Source organism: Antechinus flavipes, chromosome 2, assembly GCF_016432865.1.
Source record: "Antechinus flavipes isolate AdamAnt ecotype Samford, QLD, Australia chromosome 2, AdamAnt_v2, whole genome shotgun sequence".
Classification (NCBI taxonomy): domain Eukaryota; kingdom Metazoa; phylum Chordata; class Mammalia; order Dasyuromorphia; family Dasyuridae; genus Antechinus; species Antechinus flavipes.
The window spans coordinates 674,158,314-674,176,674 of NC_067399.1; the positions used below are offsets into that span (position 1 = coordinate 674,158,314).

The 18,361-nt window shown below is 43.1% G+C and overlaps 1 protein-coding gene across 1 annotated transcript in view; it reads left to right on the top strand.

Moving 5' to 3' along the window:
- The first annotated feature begins 5,724 nt into the window (after positions 1–5,724).
- The window catches only part of PTEN (phosphatase and tensin homolog), a 72,930-nt gene continuing 60,293 nt past the window's right edge, over positions 5,725–18,361 (top strand). Inside the window, exon 1 of the mRNA XM_051982651.1 lies at positions 5,725–5,854. Coding sequence (XP_051838611.1) covers positions 5,776–5,854 — 79 coding nt within the window. The 5' untranslated portion in view covers positions 5,725–5,775. The remainder of the gene's footprint in view (positions 5,855–18,361) is intronic.

An 18,361-nucleotide genomic window follows, 5' to 3' on the forward strand; every position in this document is an offset into this window, starting at 1 on the left:
TCAATTGTTCTCCCAACTCCCAAGGAATAATCAGAGAAGACAGCAAGAGATCTTATTCTCTAACCTTCTGATTGAACCCTCGGGCTACTGGATACTTTGGATGTTGAAAATAATTTCAATGCCAGCAAAAAAGGTAGCTATGATATTGTATCTATAATCTGTGCAATATTTTATTCCTAATAGGATCAACTCACTGATTGCCTGGACTTAACTTCCTTGTATTAAAAATTATACAAAAAGTAAATATAATTTATGCGTACTGTTTAATTGACCAAAAAAAAAAAAAAAACCTCAAGGTAAATATGACTAAGCAAATTTAATTGCGTTGAAGTTCATTAGTAAATTTTTAGCAAAATATTTTTAATTTTTTAAAGGTAGATTTTGATTTTTAACAGTCTCAGCATGTGACATATACATCTCTGCTGGGCAGGACAGTGACATGGAACCAAGGAACAAGGTCAGGGCCCTGAAAAGCAATGGTGGGAATGGAAAGAGCCCTGGCTTATTGGGCACACCAAAAATCGTTCAGGATCTCCCCTAGGATCCAGAACCTGCCTCATACTGTGTTGGACACACAGCCCTGCTTTTCACCAGCTCTTCTCCAGAATCATTCAGGAAATCAAATGACTTCAAAACAGCCACTTGGTCATTACCCAGCCTTACCTGCCATCTTGCTAATGTTGGGAGATTCCCTTCCCTTTTCTTAGAAGAAAAGACCCATTTAGTGGGGTATGCTGGAAAGAACCCTGAACATGGATCAGAAGTCTTGGGTTCAAGTTCTGATTGACTGGGTGACTTTGGGCCAAATTGCTTAATTCTTTTGACTTTTGTTCCCTCATCTGGAAGTTGGGGTAATCGTGATTAAAAGTTAGCCAGGTCCTGCTCATTTTACAAAACGGGAAAATCTTCACTTTCCAACCTTTAGAGTCATCCTGAAGAAAATAATTGCTCCATGTGGGCTCTTAGGATTATTTTCTTATTAATATTAAATTTCTTCTCCTTCTCATTTATAACAATATTTCTTGGTTATAATATGAGCTTCTTTGCTATCGAATATTGTTTTATAATTTCTAAGCTGGATTGAATGGTTTTGCTTTATTTGCTGGCAATTGGAAGAGGAGAGGACTAGCAACAGAGCAAGGAATCATGATGTTTTTTAGAATGCTTTAAGAAGCAATGCCATCTGGGTGATGATTTTCTAGCCCAATACAGCCCTCTCGGACCTCCCCGCTCCCATACGTGTTACTTCTTTTTCTTAGAATATAAGCTCCCTGAGACCAGAGACTGTCTTGTTTTATAGTTTGGCCTCCCTGGGGCTTAGCACATATTAAGTTCTGCAAAAGCATCAGCTGCTATTATCAGTGGGGCAGCTGGGAAGCAGATACAGCACCAGGCCTCCAGTCAGGACGACCTGAGTTCAGACCTCAGACATTTCCTAGCTGTGTGACCCCGGGCAAGTCATTTAGCCAAATTTGCCTCAGCTTCCTCTTCTGGAAGAATGAGCTGGAGAAGGAAGTGGCAAAGGGCTCTACATCTCTGCCAAGAAAACCCCAAACGGGGTCGGACCCGATTGAACAGCAATCATTACCCTTGTTGCTGGCACAGTATAAAAGTGTAATTTTTAAAATGAATTTTTCTTTTAGGGTTACTACTTTGCAGCTGTAGCTTGGCTCTGGCTCCTGGGTAGGATGCCCCCGAGTTTCCCCCGAGGGCTTCTCCTTGTAGGAGAGTCCTGATGGCATAAAATGGAGCCATAGACCAAGGGGCATGTCCATAGATATTGGCTGATGGGTTCCTGATTTTTTATTTTGGATTGTCCTGGAGCCAGAGCGAAGGGCATCTTCACAAAGGGGGGGTCCGGCCCAGCTCTCTGTGCTTCTGGGGATCTCTTGGCCTCCTTTGCTGATGGCATCAGGGGAGAGACAATCCTGCCAGAGAGGCCCCCCTTGACGGCGCCATGTTTGCTAGGAGTCAGTTCTTTTGTTCGAGAAGGGAGATAGTGGATTTACCATCTCTTTTAACATCTTTAACATATATTGGATTACTTGCCTCATAAGGGAGGGGGTGAGGGAAGGGGGGGAAATTTGGAACACAAGGTTTGCAAGGGTCAGTGTTGGAAAAGTATCCTTGCATAGGTTTTGAAAACAAAAAGCTTAAGAAGAGAAGGGAGAATGGCCTTAGAGCATCCGGGGGCCGCTAACAAGGTGACTTCCAGGGGGGCCCTCAGAACTCGCGCCCCAGGGGAGGACTGTTGGGTCAGTGAGCTAGGCAGGAACTCGGAGGCGTCAGTGCTGTGGGGAAACGGAGAATCGGAGTCCGCCCCCCCAGAAGTAGGGGAGGGGGGAGGGGGGTGTATGCGCTTTTGCTAAATATTCTCGAGGAAAAAGCAATGCGGGCTGGGTGGACCTGGGCTCCAGATGTGGCACCTTCAAAGGCGTGGGGTGGGGGGCGTATGGGCAGCGGGGGCTGGAGCTCCTGCAATCACCCGGCGCGACCCCCTCCCTGCGAAGGGCGCGCGGAGCCACGCTGGCTTTGGCAGAACAAGCCGACACTTTTACAAAGCTACCACGCGCTCCGGGCACCCCGAGAGGCAGGCACCGGGGAAGCATCGATCGTGGGGCCGGCCCTCCCGGGGGTCCCAGCTGGCCGGGCACTGACCAGCAGCTCGGCGAGCTTGGAGGGGCGGTCCGCTGCCCGCGAGGGAGCACCTTCCCACCTCGTGCGCCGGGAGGGAGCCGCGGGGAGGGTCAGAGGGGACCCCAGGAAAGCCCCGCATGACTGACAGCTGGTCCCAGGACCCGGGCCGTTGTCCAGGCTCTGCCCGGGGACCCTAGGCGAATCCCAATCTCAGGGAACCTCGGTTTCCTCATCTGTAAAAGGGGTTGGACCGATGCTTCACGTCCCGCCTGCCTGTCTTCTACTAGAGAGGGAGCCACCGAGAAGCATTTATTAAACCCCTTCTGTGTGCCGGCTGGGTCCAGAGACAAAAGGGCCCCTTGCTTCTCCCGGGCAGGCCTACGTTAATGTATCGTCTTTTTCGTAGGGACCCTTTCCCCGCTCCCCCGGGTGGGAAAGGGGCGGGAGCGACGTGCTTCAGCTCAGCCAATGCCCCGACCCTGAACACCGCTCCCAAGCTGAGGAAGGGAGAAGCGGAGAAGGGGGAGCCGAGACGTCCGCCTCCCTCACACCCCACGTGACACTGTCCCGAAAGTAGTTCGGCTGGACTGGTGTATTCTTCCACTTCCCTCCGCCCCCTCGGAAGCCCGAGTCAGCCCACCCGGTCAGCCCCGCCCTCCTGCGGAGCACGCGCACTGTAGCCAGCCGGCCATAACTCGGGCGCGGATCTTCACCGTGTTCCGGGCCGGGTTTTCCCAGCCGCCTCTAGGGGGCGGAGACTGGACAGGATCTGGGAGAACTAACGTGGAAAGGGAGGCAGGGGTTATCTCCAACGTACCGCCGCCTACCTTCTCCCCTAGGGGGAAAGGCGGAGGAGGGGCTTCAGCTCGCGAAGTCCTCGGGAAAGTGGGGGAGCTTATTATTGGCGGGGTCCTTAATCGGGGACACCCGGGGGAAAGTGGGGGGACACCGAGGGAGGAAGGGGCTATTCTCTGCCAAAGTGGATGAGATTCGGTTCTCACGACGTGGGAGGGGGACACCCGGCGGGGAGCCAATTTATATGGAAGGGGGCGCAGCCTGGAGACACAATGGGGGGCTGTTCTCCGGGGAAAGACTGACACCTTGGCGGCGGCGACGGTGGCGAGTCGGGGGGGGGATTTCTGGGCAGGTCCTTTCGGAGCCCCAGGTCTCCCCCACCCCCGGCAGGGGAGTGCTTGGGGTGGGGGTTGCAGAGGGTTTGCTAGTAGAACCCCTCCTCCCATCCTTAGGATGAGTGGAAGGAGCAGAGAAAGAAAAGAACAAGGGGGGAAAGGGTGCTCCCTGCCCGATGAGGCCGGCCCCGGCTCCTAAAGGATGTGCGGCCCTCGGAGCTTGATGGCTCGCAAGGCATCCTACAAAAGAGCGGGGCACGGTGGAGATATCAGGCTCAGATGCAAAGAAGAGGCCTCTAGGGGTCCCAGCTACAGGCCCGTGCAGGGGGTCTTTTACCACTCGTACCCTCCCCAGGTCAGCCCTGGGGCTGGTGGCTTCCCCCTTCTCCAGTCAGCGACGACAGCCGATCGTGCGCACTAGAAGGGTCAGCGAGGATGGCCGGACACCTGGCCGCCCAGCCCCTCTCCCCCGCCACCCCATCTCCTTCCTCTTTCACAGCACTCTCCCCATCCCCATCTTTCCTTCCTCTCCTCCCCCATTACGTCTCTCCCCGCCTCCCCTCCTCCAAAAAAAGGTCCCCCTCCCCCATATTCTCCCCTAGTTTCGCTCCCTCTCCCCCTCTTTCTCCCGTGGCAGGCGGTGATGTGGCGGAACTCTTTGTACGCAGCGGCGGGATACGACGTGGAGTCGTTTTCGTACAGAGTTGCGCTAGGGGAAAAGGAGGGAGGTGAGGGGCGGAGTTTTGCGCTGCGCTAGCTGACTGCTGCGCCGCCGGAGGCTCGGCCCGACTCGACGTACGGGGGCGGGACCATGGAGCGGGGGCGGGGTTCCGACAGTTTAGGGCCAAGCAGGGCGCAGGCGCGTAGGGGCGGGCCCTCGACCCGGGAGCCGGCCCTCGGGGGCGTTGCCAGGGCTCGGGGGCGAGGCTTGGCGCAGGGCGGACCAGGGCGCAGGCGCGCGGGAGCGAGAGTCGAGGGCTGGGCGGAGTCCGGGGGCCGACTCGGAGACTCAGGGGTGTGGTGCGCAGGCGCACGGGTGAGGGGGCGGGCCCTGGAGGCGGGCCTCCGCCTCGGTGGGCCGTGTCCCGGCGCAGGGCGGCGCAAGGCGCAGGCGCAGGCGTGCGGGCCGGCCGCGGCTCCCTCCCGGGCGCGAGCTGCCTGGTGTCTCCCGTCGGAAGCTGCGACCGCCGCGGCCATGATGGCAACCGAGTGAGCTCCGCGCCCGCCGCTGCAAGCCGCCTGCGAGGCCCGGCCGGCCGGCGAGGCGACGCGAGGCGGGACGAGGCGGGACGAGGCGGAACGAGGCGGAGCGAGAGGAGGCGAAGCGAGGCGAGGCGCGGCGCGGCGAGGCGAGGCGGGGCGAGGCGAGGTGGCCCCGGCGGCGATGCGAGACGGCGGCGGCCGCGGCCCCGAGCCCCGCTCTGCGCCCCCGGCCCCGGCTCCGGCCTAGGCCGGCGCTCCCGCCGCGGGGCCCCGAGCGGCGGCAGCCCCGGCCCTCTCCTCCTCCACCACGGCGGCGGCGGCCCCGGCGGCGCCCCCCCCCGGGCCTCGGGCCGCCGCGCCGGAGCCGCGCCTCGGCCTCGTCCTCCTCGTCGCCGTCGTTCTCGTCCGCCGCCGGGGCCGCGGCCGCCGGGCCCCCCGCCCCTGGGGCAGTCTCCTGCAGCGCGGGCCGCGTCGCCTGATCGCCCGCCCGGGCCTGCCGCGGCTGCGGGCCCGGCCCCGGCCGCGCCGCGGGCCCCCGCGGGGCCCCGAGGAGCCGCACCCGCCGCGCCCGCGCCCTCCGCCGGGCCCGCCGGGGCAGCCTCCGGGGCCGCCGCCGGGCCCGCCGCCGCGCCTGCCGCACCCGCAGCACCCGCTCCCGCGGGCCCAGGCCCAGGCCCAGGCGCCGGGCCGCGCCGCGGGCAGAGGCCCAGGTCGGGCGCCCGGCTGCTGAGCAGGCCCCGCGGCCGCCGCGCGGGCCGCCTCCGTCCGCCCGCCGCCGCCGTCCCTCCCCCCGCGGCCCCCAGACATGACAGCCATCATCAAGGAGATCGTGAGCAGAAACAAAAGGAGATACCAAGAGGATGGATTCGACTTGGACTTGACCTGTATCCTCCCCTCCCCCTCCGGGGACGCGCCCCCCAGGGTCAAGGCCAGGGTCCCCCCCTCTCCCCCCCAGTGGCCTCCTCGGGGGCCTTTGTCCCGGCGCTCCGGGCAGAAGGCGCTAGGTTAGCGAGCCCAGAGCCGGCTCCCGCAGGGACCTACCTGGGAACTGCAAGCACGGAGGCCAGGAGCCCGCCTGCCGGGGCGCTCTGGGCCTAGGCCCTACCTAGATGGAGGGTCTGGAGAGGAGACAGAATTAGGCTTGATCGGCCCTCGATTGCATCAGATCTTGCAGGGATTATTTCTAGGCCCTAGTTTGCCTTGATAGATGCCCGAAACTGAGTCGAGAGTCCGAGGGGCTCCTCGGCCCGCGTCCCTGGGGGTAAAGAAGAGATGCAGTGCCCCCACCCCCACCCCCCCTTTTGTGCCGGAGAACCAAATTATCGGAGCCGGATTTAGTAGTTTGGCCAAGTTTTAAATGATTAGTACTGTAATCAACCCTCTAAGGCCGATACTTATCTGAGGTCTTTGTTAAATGTGGATTTTTTTTTTTTTTTCCTTCTCATGGGAGGCTGCTATGTCGGGTAAGGCATAAAATTAACTGCCCAACCGCGTTTTAAGTGCATCTATATTCCTGATGGTGATGATGTCAAGGAGATTAGTGGGCATTCTGTGTCTTGAATAGTTTATTGTAAAGGTGAAATTTAACGTTCGCTGGAAATTTTAAGTATTAGTGTGAGATCGGGCTTAGACTTGGCAATATTTATTTTTTCGGGCCTCCTGGCATCTGAGAGGTAGCGCTAATTTTGATTTCCACCTTTAGTGAGGCAAAAAAATGTGGGTTATATTTTTTCGAGTTAACACGGCCCGGAAGAGCTGGTAAGAGTGTGAGTGTACCCATTTTGAATTGAGTTATATTGTGGATTCATTGTTAAGGTTTTTACTGTTTAAATGGACCGAGGCAGTTTATTGACTTGAAGAGAAATCAAGAATTTTCGCTGAGACTTTGTTCTGTCAAGATTAAGCTTAGGCCTTTGCATTCAAAAGAGAGGCCATCAAAGCACTGTACTTGTCATCCCTGTAGTTTTGGTTTTGACCAAGCTTGGGAACTATTATTTTCCTTATTTGCAACCTCATGAAAAATAAAAAAACAATTCATTGTTCCCTTGGTGTGTGTGTATGAAGTATAATTTAAAGTAATTAGAATTTTGATGGTCAGGTGAGTGGAGCATTTTGGTGGAAATGTAATAGCAAACCATATGGATGGAGTTCAACTGATAGGGCGATGGCTTTAAAAAAAAAAAAATCAGTAGTTTTTTGCAATCTTGGAAGCAACCATCTCTTGCTAGTATCTTTCTATATAAAAGTTTTAAGGTAGCATAAGTGACAACTACAAAACATGATACATTTTAGCAGAATATTTTTCCTTAAAAACCATCAGTAATTGTCAGGTAAATATTAAGTGGAGAGAGAGACATGTAAATTACTTTTTTATGTGAAAAAGTTTGGAGGAGAATATAACATTGTTTTCTAAAGAATTTAGTTCCCTTTCATATTTGTCATATTTATACTTTTGCCTTTTTCTACTGATTTATTAAAAATTTATATTAGTTTTTATGCCAGCTAAATGTAAGCATACAGGTGTTTGTTTTTCTTAAGAATAGTAGACATATATTTTGTTAGAGGAAATTGCTAAACATCGATGAAAACAATATATATTCCTATTAGGTTCTTAACTTAGTACTTTTAGAGTAGCTTTGGAAATTTAAGTGACTTCATTGATTAAATGTCATAGACACATTTGAACTGGATAGGACTGTCTAGGAGTCAGTGGCTCATTGCAACTTTTGTTTTGTAATTTGTTTTTACCAGCAATTCATTTTTGGAGATATATTATTATAGTGCTTATCTGAGAACTAGGAAGAGAAACTTTTCCTAATTAAATGCTTTTAGTGAATTTTTTGGACCATATTAAAAATTGCTAAAATGATGTCAGCTTTCAAATTGTGATGTCTGCAAAATTTATACTTGATTTAATAAATTATGAATCTCTAAAGGATTATCTAAATTATATCTATATAGTCATCTTGCAGATCTCTTAGCAGGTTTTGATGCGAACAGTAAAATGTTATTCTTAAGGGTATGAAATATAATTTTCCTGTGGTCAGCTACTTTTTGTATCTATACATAAAATTTATGCAACTTAAAAAGCAATCACTAAAGCAAAAAATCATTGAAAGCTTTTATTCTCAACAATTTTTGATGCACCAAAAAAAATGTACTTGCTTTCACTGTCAGTCAATCAACAAGCATTTATGAAGGGCACCCAGTATGAGGGGTTGGGGTTTTAGAGGGGCAAGTGAAGCTGACAGTGCTCTGGAGGAGCTTATCTTCTTAGCAAAGTCTTCACTTGACCAGTTCTATTTCTGATTGTTGTGAGAAAATTGAAATAAGAAGTAAGGAAGATATTATCACTTTCTGAGCAACTGTAGTGTCTTTTAAAAGAAAAAAGTGGCCTCAAATTGAATTTATGCAAAGTAGAAAAATTACTATTTCTTGAAAAAAAATTAAAATTAATTTTAAATTTAGGAATATTTATATTCTGTCTTCCAATTCCCTCTCCACTGGAGGAGAAAAAAAGGAAAACAAAAGCCTTATAACAAGTATATATAATCAAACAAAACATTTCCTCTTGGCCTTGTCCAAAATCGCCTGTGCCCTTTTGCATCTTGAGTCCATCATGTCTCTGACAGGGAGTGGCTACCATTCTTTATGATAGGACTTCTGGAATCATGGCTTAACATTGCATTATTTAGAATACTTGAGGAAAAGTAAATCCTTAATGAAAGGATTTCTCCTCAATACAGGACGATTACACTAGTGTACGTTTCAATTTTTTTTTTTTAATCATTTAAATTTTTTGAGATTAAATTTAGCTTGAGCAAGTTTGATCAAGTAGGTTATTCAAAAGTACAAACTAGAGCATAGAATTTAATGTGGGAGAATAGAGGCCTTTTAGGAGAGTTTGACATTTTAAGGCTTTATTTGCATCTTATAAAAATCAGCTCTGAACAAGAATTCATATACTTAGAGCACAGTAATGGTTCTGAAGTGACTGTCAAATGAATGTTTATTGGTTGGATTTTGGGGGAACTGCCTAACCCTTCGAGTTTTAAATCCATTATTGCCCTCCTTTTCCTCTTGTATAAACTTGATCACCTAGTAATTTTTCATAATTATTTCACAAGTTTTGTCCCCCCAGCTTTATCCATGAATGAAGAAATAGATAGGCTGTCATTTAGTGTTACACTTTATAAAAGGGAAGTTAGTTTCACTGTAATTAATTTCTAATTTTTTTTGTTTGATGTTTGTGAATTAAGATTTTAAACTGTTTTAAAGTACTTATACTATGTGAAGATTAATAAGTGATTAAAATTATATATGTTGGGAAGTGATGTGAGCCCAGTTTTAATAGTTCGATAATAAGAAAACTTTTTAAACTTGAGATTATGTAATAATTTTATTGTGAATATTGGGTAATCTAGTAGTGTAAATGTTTTGACTTGACATTTTATATAGTATAAAATGAATGTTTTTTTCATAAAAGGCAAAAGCTAGTTAAATGGCTTACTTTTGATTTTAAAGTAATCTCAGAAAGCTTTCAATTCCGTGTGTAACTGTGTTTTAAGATTGTGCTCATTTTTAAATATCCTTCACTTTTGGTTAATGTGCATTTGATGAGAGAACTTTTTTCCTAGAAAGCAAATTTATTTGAGAAGATATTGAGTGTGGGAAAGACTTGGGTGCTAGGAATTCTGGAGATCCTTCCCAGCTGTGGGTAGCATTTCTGTGTGAAAATGTCCATTTTATGAAGTTACTAATATTCCATCTTATATTTTTACTGTTTAAACTTTCTTTAGTACAAGTACAACATAATTTGTCCTAATTTTTATGGAAAACAATTTTTGTTTCATGTGAGTTTTTTTGTGCTTCATGCATAATGTTCTATTATTATGACTCTTGTGATTATTTAGGATCTAGAAAACATTAATAAAAAACAGTTATGTAATATTTAAAATACTATGTGACAGCATAAATTAGTTTGTATGAACAGGTTGTGCAAAATAGCATCCTTGGCTCCTTATCTTATATTATCTTTCCTCTTCCAGTGTAATCTGTAGCAAGAGAATTGTGTGGCCTAGTCCTGTCACAGAGCCAGAGGAAATAGACAAAATTCGTGCTTGGAGAATATAATAGAAATGTTAATTCTTCAACTTCCTACTGAGCTTCTGGTGTTGGTATTGCTTTTGGTGGTTTCTATTCTGTTCTGATTTACAAGTAGCTTTATAGAAAGTAGCTTTTGACCTGACTTTTCATTGAGTTGGAAAAATGAGATCTTTTGCTATTGTTTTGGAATTTGATAGAATGGCCAAAATTTGTGAGAGTGTATTGATGACTTTGGTCATTGACTTTTATAAAGGTTATATGACTGCCTTTCTCTCCTCGATATCATCATAGAAACATTTTTATTTATAGGAATTTTCTTTGTATCTAAATTTCAGTTTATAAAAAAATTTGGAAATGACAAGTAGATATATTGGCCATGACCATATACCATTTCTCCAGTTTTTATATATTTTTTTTAATTATTTGTAGGCCTGAAAGCAAGTTTGGTTCCTTTGAAATTTATATTAGGTTTTTTTTTTTTTTTTTTTAGAACATCATATATTGTCTAAATTTAAATATGAGGGCCAGTTTGACAAATGGTCCAGGTTAGCCTACATTTTGACTAGTGAGAGTAACTGTGTCCATTTCTGTCTAAAAGCTGACTGAGTGATCTTAAAATGCCAGTTAGAGATGGAGCAAACTTTCCAGTAAGGCCGAAATGCCATCTGGTCCAGCATTTAGGAAAAGACATTCTTCATCTGTCCCTGGTATGGAAAATAAGGATGCTTTGGACTCTGTTGACAGCCCAGGAATGAATGATAATTCTTCCTGTAGTTTGGTACCTTTGCGTAGGAGAGTGATGTTTTTGTCACTCCTACTTTTGAATCTATCAGATTTTGAAGAGCTAATCATTTGTCATGCAATTCAGAGCCAAGAAAAGCCTTAACCGTTGAAAAATTTTAATATTTAGATAAATTCTCATTTTTGGAAATTAATATTTATTTTTCATAACAATATAAAACTTTAAAATGGATAACATGAATCTTTTAGTATCTTAAACTTTAATTGTTTCAGATTATATTTAAGGTATATACTTGAGTCATTGAAAATTTTCTTCAATTTCGGAAATATTAAAATTTTAATTTCATTCCAAGTTTACTTTGTGTTTTTTTAAAATAAAGGATTGAAGCCAGAATTTTCACATGCTTATCAGTATTTGTACTTCTTAGTTAATGTATTGCTCTGTTCTGGTTTTTGTTTTTTTAATCGATCCATCAAAAAAGATGGAGAATGTAGGGTTCCAAAGAAAGCCATTCATAGCTTTGGAGAGAGAGGGAGGGGGAAGAGAGAGAATCTGTAGATCGTTTTTAACTAAAATATGAATAATTTGTACGTACAATTTTCATTTAGCATATTGTAATGCTGTGCCTATGCTATTGTGGAAATGTCTAATAACTCACTTGATGTTCTTTCTTTCAATTTAAAAAAAAATTTTCAGATTGCATTTAGTACCTTCAGTAAACTTCACTGTGGGTGAATGTAGTAACTATTACCTGAAGGTTTAAGATGAGCAGTCCAGTGGAAACTCAGAATATGTTAATGTGGAAAGTAAACTGGAAGATTGTAAACGTTTTATTTCAAGAAAGACTTTTGTTTTGATTAAAATCATGTAGTTCTTAGAGTACCAGCCCTGAAGTCAGGAGGACCTGAGTTCAAATCTGGTCTCAGACACTAAAGTTAATACTTCTAGCTGTGTGACCAAGGGCAAGTCACTTAACCCCAGTTGTCTCAGCCAAAAAAAAAAAATCACATAATTCCTCGCTAAACAAAAATTATTTTTTATATTAAAATAGTATATGTCAAAAATCTAATCTTTTTATAGGTGTTAAGTAGAGATTTTTTTGAATATCTAAAATCATAATGATAGTGAGAATATTTATATTATTTGAGGCTATATTAATGTAGCATGGGAGTCTGACATTAGGTAGGAAACCTTTGCTATAATTTTAATTTTCATTTTGTAATTTGTCATGCTCGCTAATGGAATCTTGGAACTTAGAGATGGAAAGGAAGACATTAAGATTAATCATTGAGCAATAACTTACCTTCACAGCTTTTTTTTTTTTTTTTTGAAAAAATTTATCCAAGAAGTGTTAGAGGGAATTGAGTAAATTCTAATGTTTTGCTGTGAATGGAAGCTTACTTGTACCGAGTCAGTCCTTATTTAAGTGCCTTTCTGTGTAAAAATGAACTTGTGATAGGGTACACTGCTTTTTTTTTTTTTTTTTTTTTTGATGCTAATATCTTAGTGAAGTTGTCTTGTTGATTTGTTTCTTTGAAGCATAGAATTTGTAGAATTTTTTCTGGTGGTTACAAGTACCTATGAGATGAGATGATTAACAGGTCACATTTCCCCTTTTCTGTGTGCCATATGCCATATTTCTTGTCAAAGTTCTGAACTTCATGTTGTGGAATCAGGACACTTTTACTTTTCCATCTTTAGAATTAAATTGACTTGCTATAGTATAAAAAATTTAAAGAAGAAAAATAGTGTTTCTGTCCCCTAATTTGTCTTTAAAGGAAATACTAATAGAATTCCATGGTTCTTTATTTAGTTCTTCTCTAAAACTAAAAATAAAAGTTGATGAAAAATGATGAAAGGATCATAAATGGTAGCTCTGATTTTTTTTTTTTTTTTAAATGGGCCTGGTTTTCCAGATTAAGAATGAACAGAATTGGGGGCAGCTAGGTGGCACAGTGGATAGAGCACCAGCCCTCAAGACACTTAACACTTCCTAGCTGTGTGACCCTAGGCAAGTCACTTAGTCCCAATTGCCTCAGCCAAAAAAAAAAAAAAAAAAAGAAAAGAAAAGAAAAGAAAGAATGAACAGAATTTTCCTATGTACTAAGGATTGTTGACCAAGGGGGACATGCTGGTTGGATAAAGTAGGTGATGAATAGGTAATGAATGCCAATTTGATCATACAGTTATTCTTTGGACCAGGTGTAAATTGAATGTTACAAATAAAATGGAATTTACATTTTCAGGTAATAAAAAGCTTTCTGCCTTTCTTAAAATGAAAAAAAAATTTTTTTGTTTTTGAATCATTTATATTTTCTTAATGAGCCTTCTCCCTCATAAAAAATGGAGGTAGAGAAAGCAATTCAGCAAAACTAAGCAGTAAATTGAAAGAAGTCTGGTGTAATGAGCAGTAGTCCTGAGTAGTGGGAGAGCTATGCTGGGGAGATACCTTCTTCCCAGAGAGTCTTTGGGACCAGGTGTGATGGTCAGTGCATCTTGGTATTGTTTAGCTGTAGTTGTGTTGGGCCTTTCCATTTACAATGCTATTTTGTATATATTGTTCACCTAGTTCTGCTTATTTTATCACACTGCATCTGTTCATATGAGCCTTTGCATATTTTACCGTATTGATCACATTCATTGTTTCTTACCAGTAATGTTTTATTACATCCATATGTCATAGTTTGTCTAGCCATTACCCAATTGATGGGTAATCTACTTTGTTTCCAGTTTTTTGTTTTGTGTCAGTCACCTCCTTATGTTTGTGCTTGGGGATGGAGTCTGGGTCAATGAACATAGACATTTTAGTTACTTTTTCTTCACAATGACTTTCCAGAATGGTGAGGCCATTTTACAAGTACTACTAACAATTATTAGTGGGCCTTTTTTCCCCACTTCTTTACAATGGATCATTCCCACCTTTTGTCATTTTGCCAGTTTTCCTAGATATGAAGTAGAATCTCAAAGTTCTTTATGTGTCCATTTCTTTTAATCAGTTTTTGCTTTTAAAATGTAGTCAAATGCCATAGTTTGGCTTCTTTCCTATAAAGTAAACCTTGACTCAGTTCAATATAACATTCAATAAATGGCTCCTTCAGCTCATACTTCCTCTGGGTGGGGGCAGGGGAGATAGAATTTTAAGGAAAGACAGTCTCTGCTTTCAGTGAGCTTTTAATTTAGTAGGGAGTTATCTCATAACTATAGATAAAATACACCTATAGATAAATATAATATAAAAATGCACTTATAGATAAAATACACTCAATCACAGTACTGGAGGTGGCTCAGGGTTACAGTGGATAGAGCTCTGGACTTGGAGTTTAGGAAGATGTGAGTTCACAAGTGCTTTCAGATGCTAATTGTGACCTGGACAAATCTCACAACCGAAGCCCTCCATAGAGAAAGTCTTGTGTAGGTGCCAGATTCACTGGGGTAGGACTCTAAGGGATTTCTTGTATCAATGCTTATTCCCTTTTTCCCTACCCTAAGATGTTCTAGGTTAGAAAAATCAGTTTTACTTTGGAGGGTGAGGAAGAGGGAGGAGGAGGTCAGAAAAAGACTGGTTGATATTTGATCTGGGTTTTAAAGGAGAAGTAGGAACAGTGTTTTGGGATGACTTTCTGGGCATAGGAACTAGAAAGTGGGAAAGTGTGGCGCATTTATTAAGTCTGGCTGGAACATAGATTCTGTAAAGGGCCACAGTGTGAGACAAGCCTGGAGAGATAGGGCCTTGAATGGCAGGTTAAAGGAATTTATGCTTTATTTGGTAGGTAAATAACTATTAAAGACTTTTGAGCAGAGGAATAGTATGATTAAGCTTGAGTGTAAAGAAGATTGATTGGGAAAGGTAGATGTTAGGAGCTCTCACAATATTCCAGAAGGATGATAATAAAGGTTTGAGGAAGGTGACCATTGGACTATAAAGGAAGAAGAATGCATTTTAGAGATGTGTCAGAGGTTGTTCTGATAGGACTTGATAACAGATGGACTTGTCCCTCATATCTAAGATAACACCAAGACTTTAAATATGGGGAAAAGTATTGAGGGATGGCGCTACTCCCAGAAGGCTCCCCTAAATTTTGAGGGAAAGGTGTGAAGATCATTTTGGGGTATGTTGAGTTTGAGATATCCAGGCTCTGATAGGAAGGCATTTTGAGGCAAACATGAGCACTAGGAAGAGGAGAAGGTAGCACTGGAGATCTGGATGAGAGGACTTGTTTCTGTAGGGGTGTTAGTTGAAGTCCTGGGAATGATATGAGATTGTTGGGAAGAAAATGGAGGGAGAGAAGAGCATCTCTCTTAAAGGTCAAGGGAAAGATCTCCCTTAGAGGAGGCCTATTGCCTGTTGAATGGAGAGGGAGAGGGGTGTGTGTGTGTGTGTGTGTGTGTTACACATGCAGTGTCTCTCTGATGAGTAGAGCAGTGGGGCCTCTGGGCCAGCTGTGGGCAGATGGCCTGAGAGGCACTAAGTGGACAAAAGAGCATCATGGGCTCTGCTGCTGCTGCATTAGCCAGGAAGAATTTTCATAGGATCCACAACTGGAGTAGACCATGGGTCACTTGGTTCATCCCATTCATTTTACACCCAGGAAACCAAAACCTGGGGAGATGAAAGTGGCTTGTTAGGATCAATTCTGGCAAGGTCCAGAACTGACCCAGGTCTTTTCCCTTAAGGCAATTCATGAGCAATTCAGAATATCCTAAATTAAAGAGAGCTTTAGCCTGGCACTGTTGCAAACTCTTGCTTTCTTTGTAAAATCTTTTTCTTTTTCCTTGAAGGTGGTACTCAGTCCCTCTGTTTTAGCATGAAACCCTCCATGGAGAAAGACTTGAGTGGCTAGTTGGAGTTCTCAGCCAGATCGCTGAGGTAGGGCTCTAAGGGATTTCTTGTGTCAGTCTAACACCTTGGACGTGATACACGGTCCTTTTTTGACATGTGTGAACAGTAGAATAAATAGCAGCCCTCCTTCTTGGGGTTTTTCAAGATGCCTCTCGATATTGTGTGGCTGGGGCTATGCTTAAAGATGTGGCTTAGGAGATGATGCAAATATTCACAAGTATAATTTACTAAATGACGCAGGAGGAAGTAATCATGTCAGCACTTGTAGAGACCTTAGGTTTATGTGGGTATCTTGAGACAATCTTGATATTTTTGGAGGAGTTGAATTTCAAAGTTCTCTCTCTTGGTGTCCTGTGAGTTCAGCCTGTCTACTCTAAAAGTTTAAGTATTTGGAATATGGTTTTATATCTCCTGCTCTATTGCTTGCCACTGGACCCAGATGGCTCTGAAGGGGAAAGTGAAGCTGGGGATTTTGCACCGAGATCCATTTCACTTCTATATCCCGGCATCACCCCCTTGGAGTCATGGTCCTCGTTGAGAATCCAGGATGAACAACAGCAGCCATGACGTGAAATACAGCAGTCAGGTTGTCGTAAAGCACAGAACGAGGAGAAAAAACTCAACACCAGCACTTTCGATTCAGTTGCTTTTGAACCTTTTTCAAATTTGACTTTTTCCAATATTCTGTATAATTCTTTCCTTTGAAGCTCCTTTTTTTCTCTGGATAGTGTAAATTGCTGAGCCCCAGCATCATCTTGTGAGATTTCCGTGATGCATTTTTAAAAATTTCATCTCACAATAGAAATTGGTTTATTGTACATGAGGTTCTTGAGAATTCTAGCTTTGTTTCTGAAGTTACCATTGATATTTCAGTACAGTTTTTTTTGTGTTTTGGCTTTTGCCTTTTCTCTTAATTAATATATAAAGTCTCTCCCCCCACTCCATTCCACCTCCAGTGTTGGAGATCTTGGTTTGCTCATTTCTTCAAGTGATTTTTAAAATATTCTTCAGAGGATTCCTAAAGATAATTTTGTTTCATGTTGGTGGGTTTTTTTGCTTGGAGGAGGATATTGAGTAGTTATGCTCATGTTTCAGTATCTTTGTGGACATTTCGGTTTTGTTTGTTTTGAAAGAAAAACCTCTATTTTATATTTCTGTCAGTGGTGGGTAGGATTACCCCTAACTTTCTAATTTCCCGTTATGGAATCATTGAGCTGGTGAGTCAAAATTGACTTTTTTTGCTAATATTTGTGTATTTATTGTTCAGTATATTTTGTAATGATGAAAATTAATACATTGGATGAGATGAAGTTTAAAGTATAAAATATATAAAACATAAAATCCCAAATTGTTTCTAAATATATCTAATAAAATTTTTCCCCCCTCTGGTTCCCAACCTGAAGGCCACAGTTATTGTCTGAAGTTTATAGGAGTACGTGTGTTTTTCAAATATAATTATTTTATTGAGTATTTTTTCAATCAGTGGATACCAATAATACAAATACTGTCAATTTGGAAGTGGTTTTTTAAACATTACTTTAAACACTTTCCTTTAAAATCCCTCTTAGTTTTTTTTTTTTTTTTAGTCTTTTAAGTTTGAGATGATGCAGTTGACTGTCATTACTCTTAAATGATTCACATATTTTTCTTGTTAATATTATAGGACCATAAATATTTAGATAGTTTTGAGTTCATCGATTTAGAGTGTTCTATTTAAATTAGAAATTTAATTTGAAATTTTTAGAATAACGTAATGCTATTTCCATTTGGTCAGTGTTGGAAGTGCCAAAAAGTAGCTACTCAGATTTTGTTGGTTTTTTTGGGTTGTTGTTGTTTCTTAAGGACAGGAGATTTTGACTAAAAAATATTCTAAGAGCAGGTTGTTTGTTATGATAATAATTCACTTGATTTTGCAACTACTTCTTTTTCTTCCCTTCTTTCCCTATTTTTTTTTTTTTTTTTTTAAAGCTAAGGGTACATTTAAGTTAAAGAGAACAAACTTTTTCTATTGGAGTTAACATTGCTTGATGATTGAGAAATAAATCTGGATATGTTGCAGAGAATGCAAAACTAAGATTGGAAATAATTTTGTTAAAGTCTATAACAACTTCAGTATTTTGTTTGAAAATTGACTTTATTTAGCACTTTTATTTTGAGAGTGACTAAGGTTTCATTGTCTTATTTTAGTTTCAAAAAGTAAAGTTACATTTGATGCTTTTGCTCTATGATGTATATTTAGAAGTAAGCTTAAGATCATTTAAGCATTGGAAGATCTTTGACTTCTACTGCAAATATTTTTGTTAACTGTATTAAGTGGATTTCTTCCCTCAGTTTTTCCTCTGTGTTACTGCAGTCTTGCCTGTTGTTAATTGACCCTGTCATGGTATAGGAGCACTAGCTTTCTAAGGGCCTTGGGGAGCTGTCAAGTCTTTGGAGTCTAGGCACAGCAGCGCAGACCTATTTCTGTTATTTAAGGGGCAGCATTGTGAAATTTGAAACCACTGGTTTAGCCTTCGAGGGATTTTGGATAGGCCTTGGAGGAGGGACGGGTGACCGACATTTAAAACATAAATCATTAAACTATTGAAAGTAATAGATACATTTTTGGAATCTTTAGCCATTTTCTCTGATTCACTTAGAGAAAAGCAGTACTATTTTGTAACTTAAACTGGGCTTACATTTGATTATGTTTTTAAAATTACT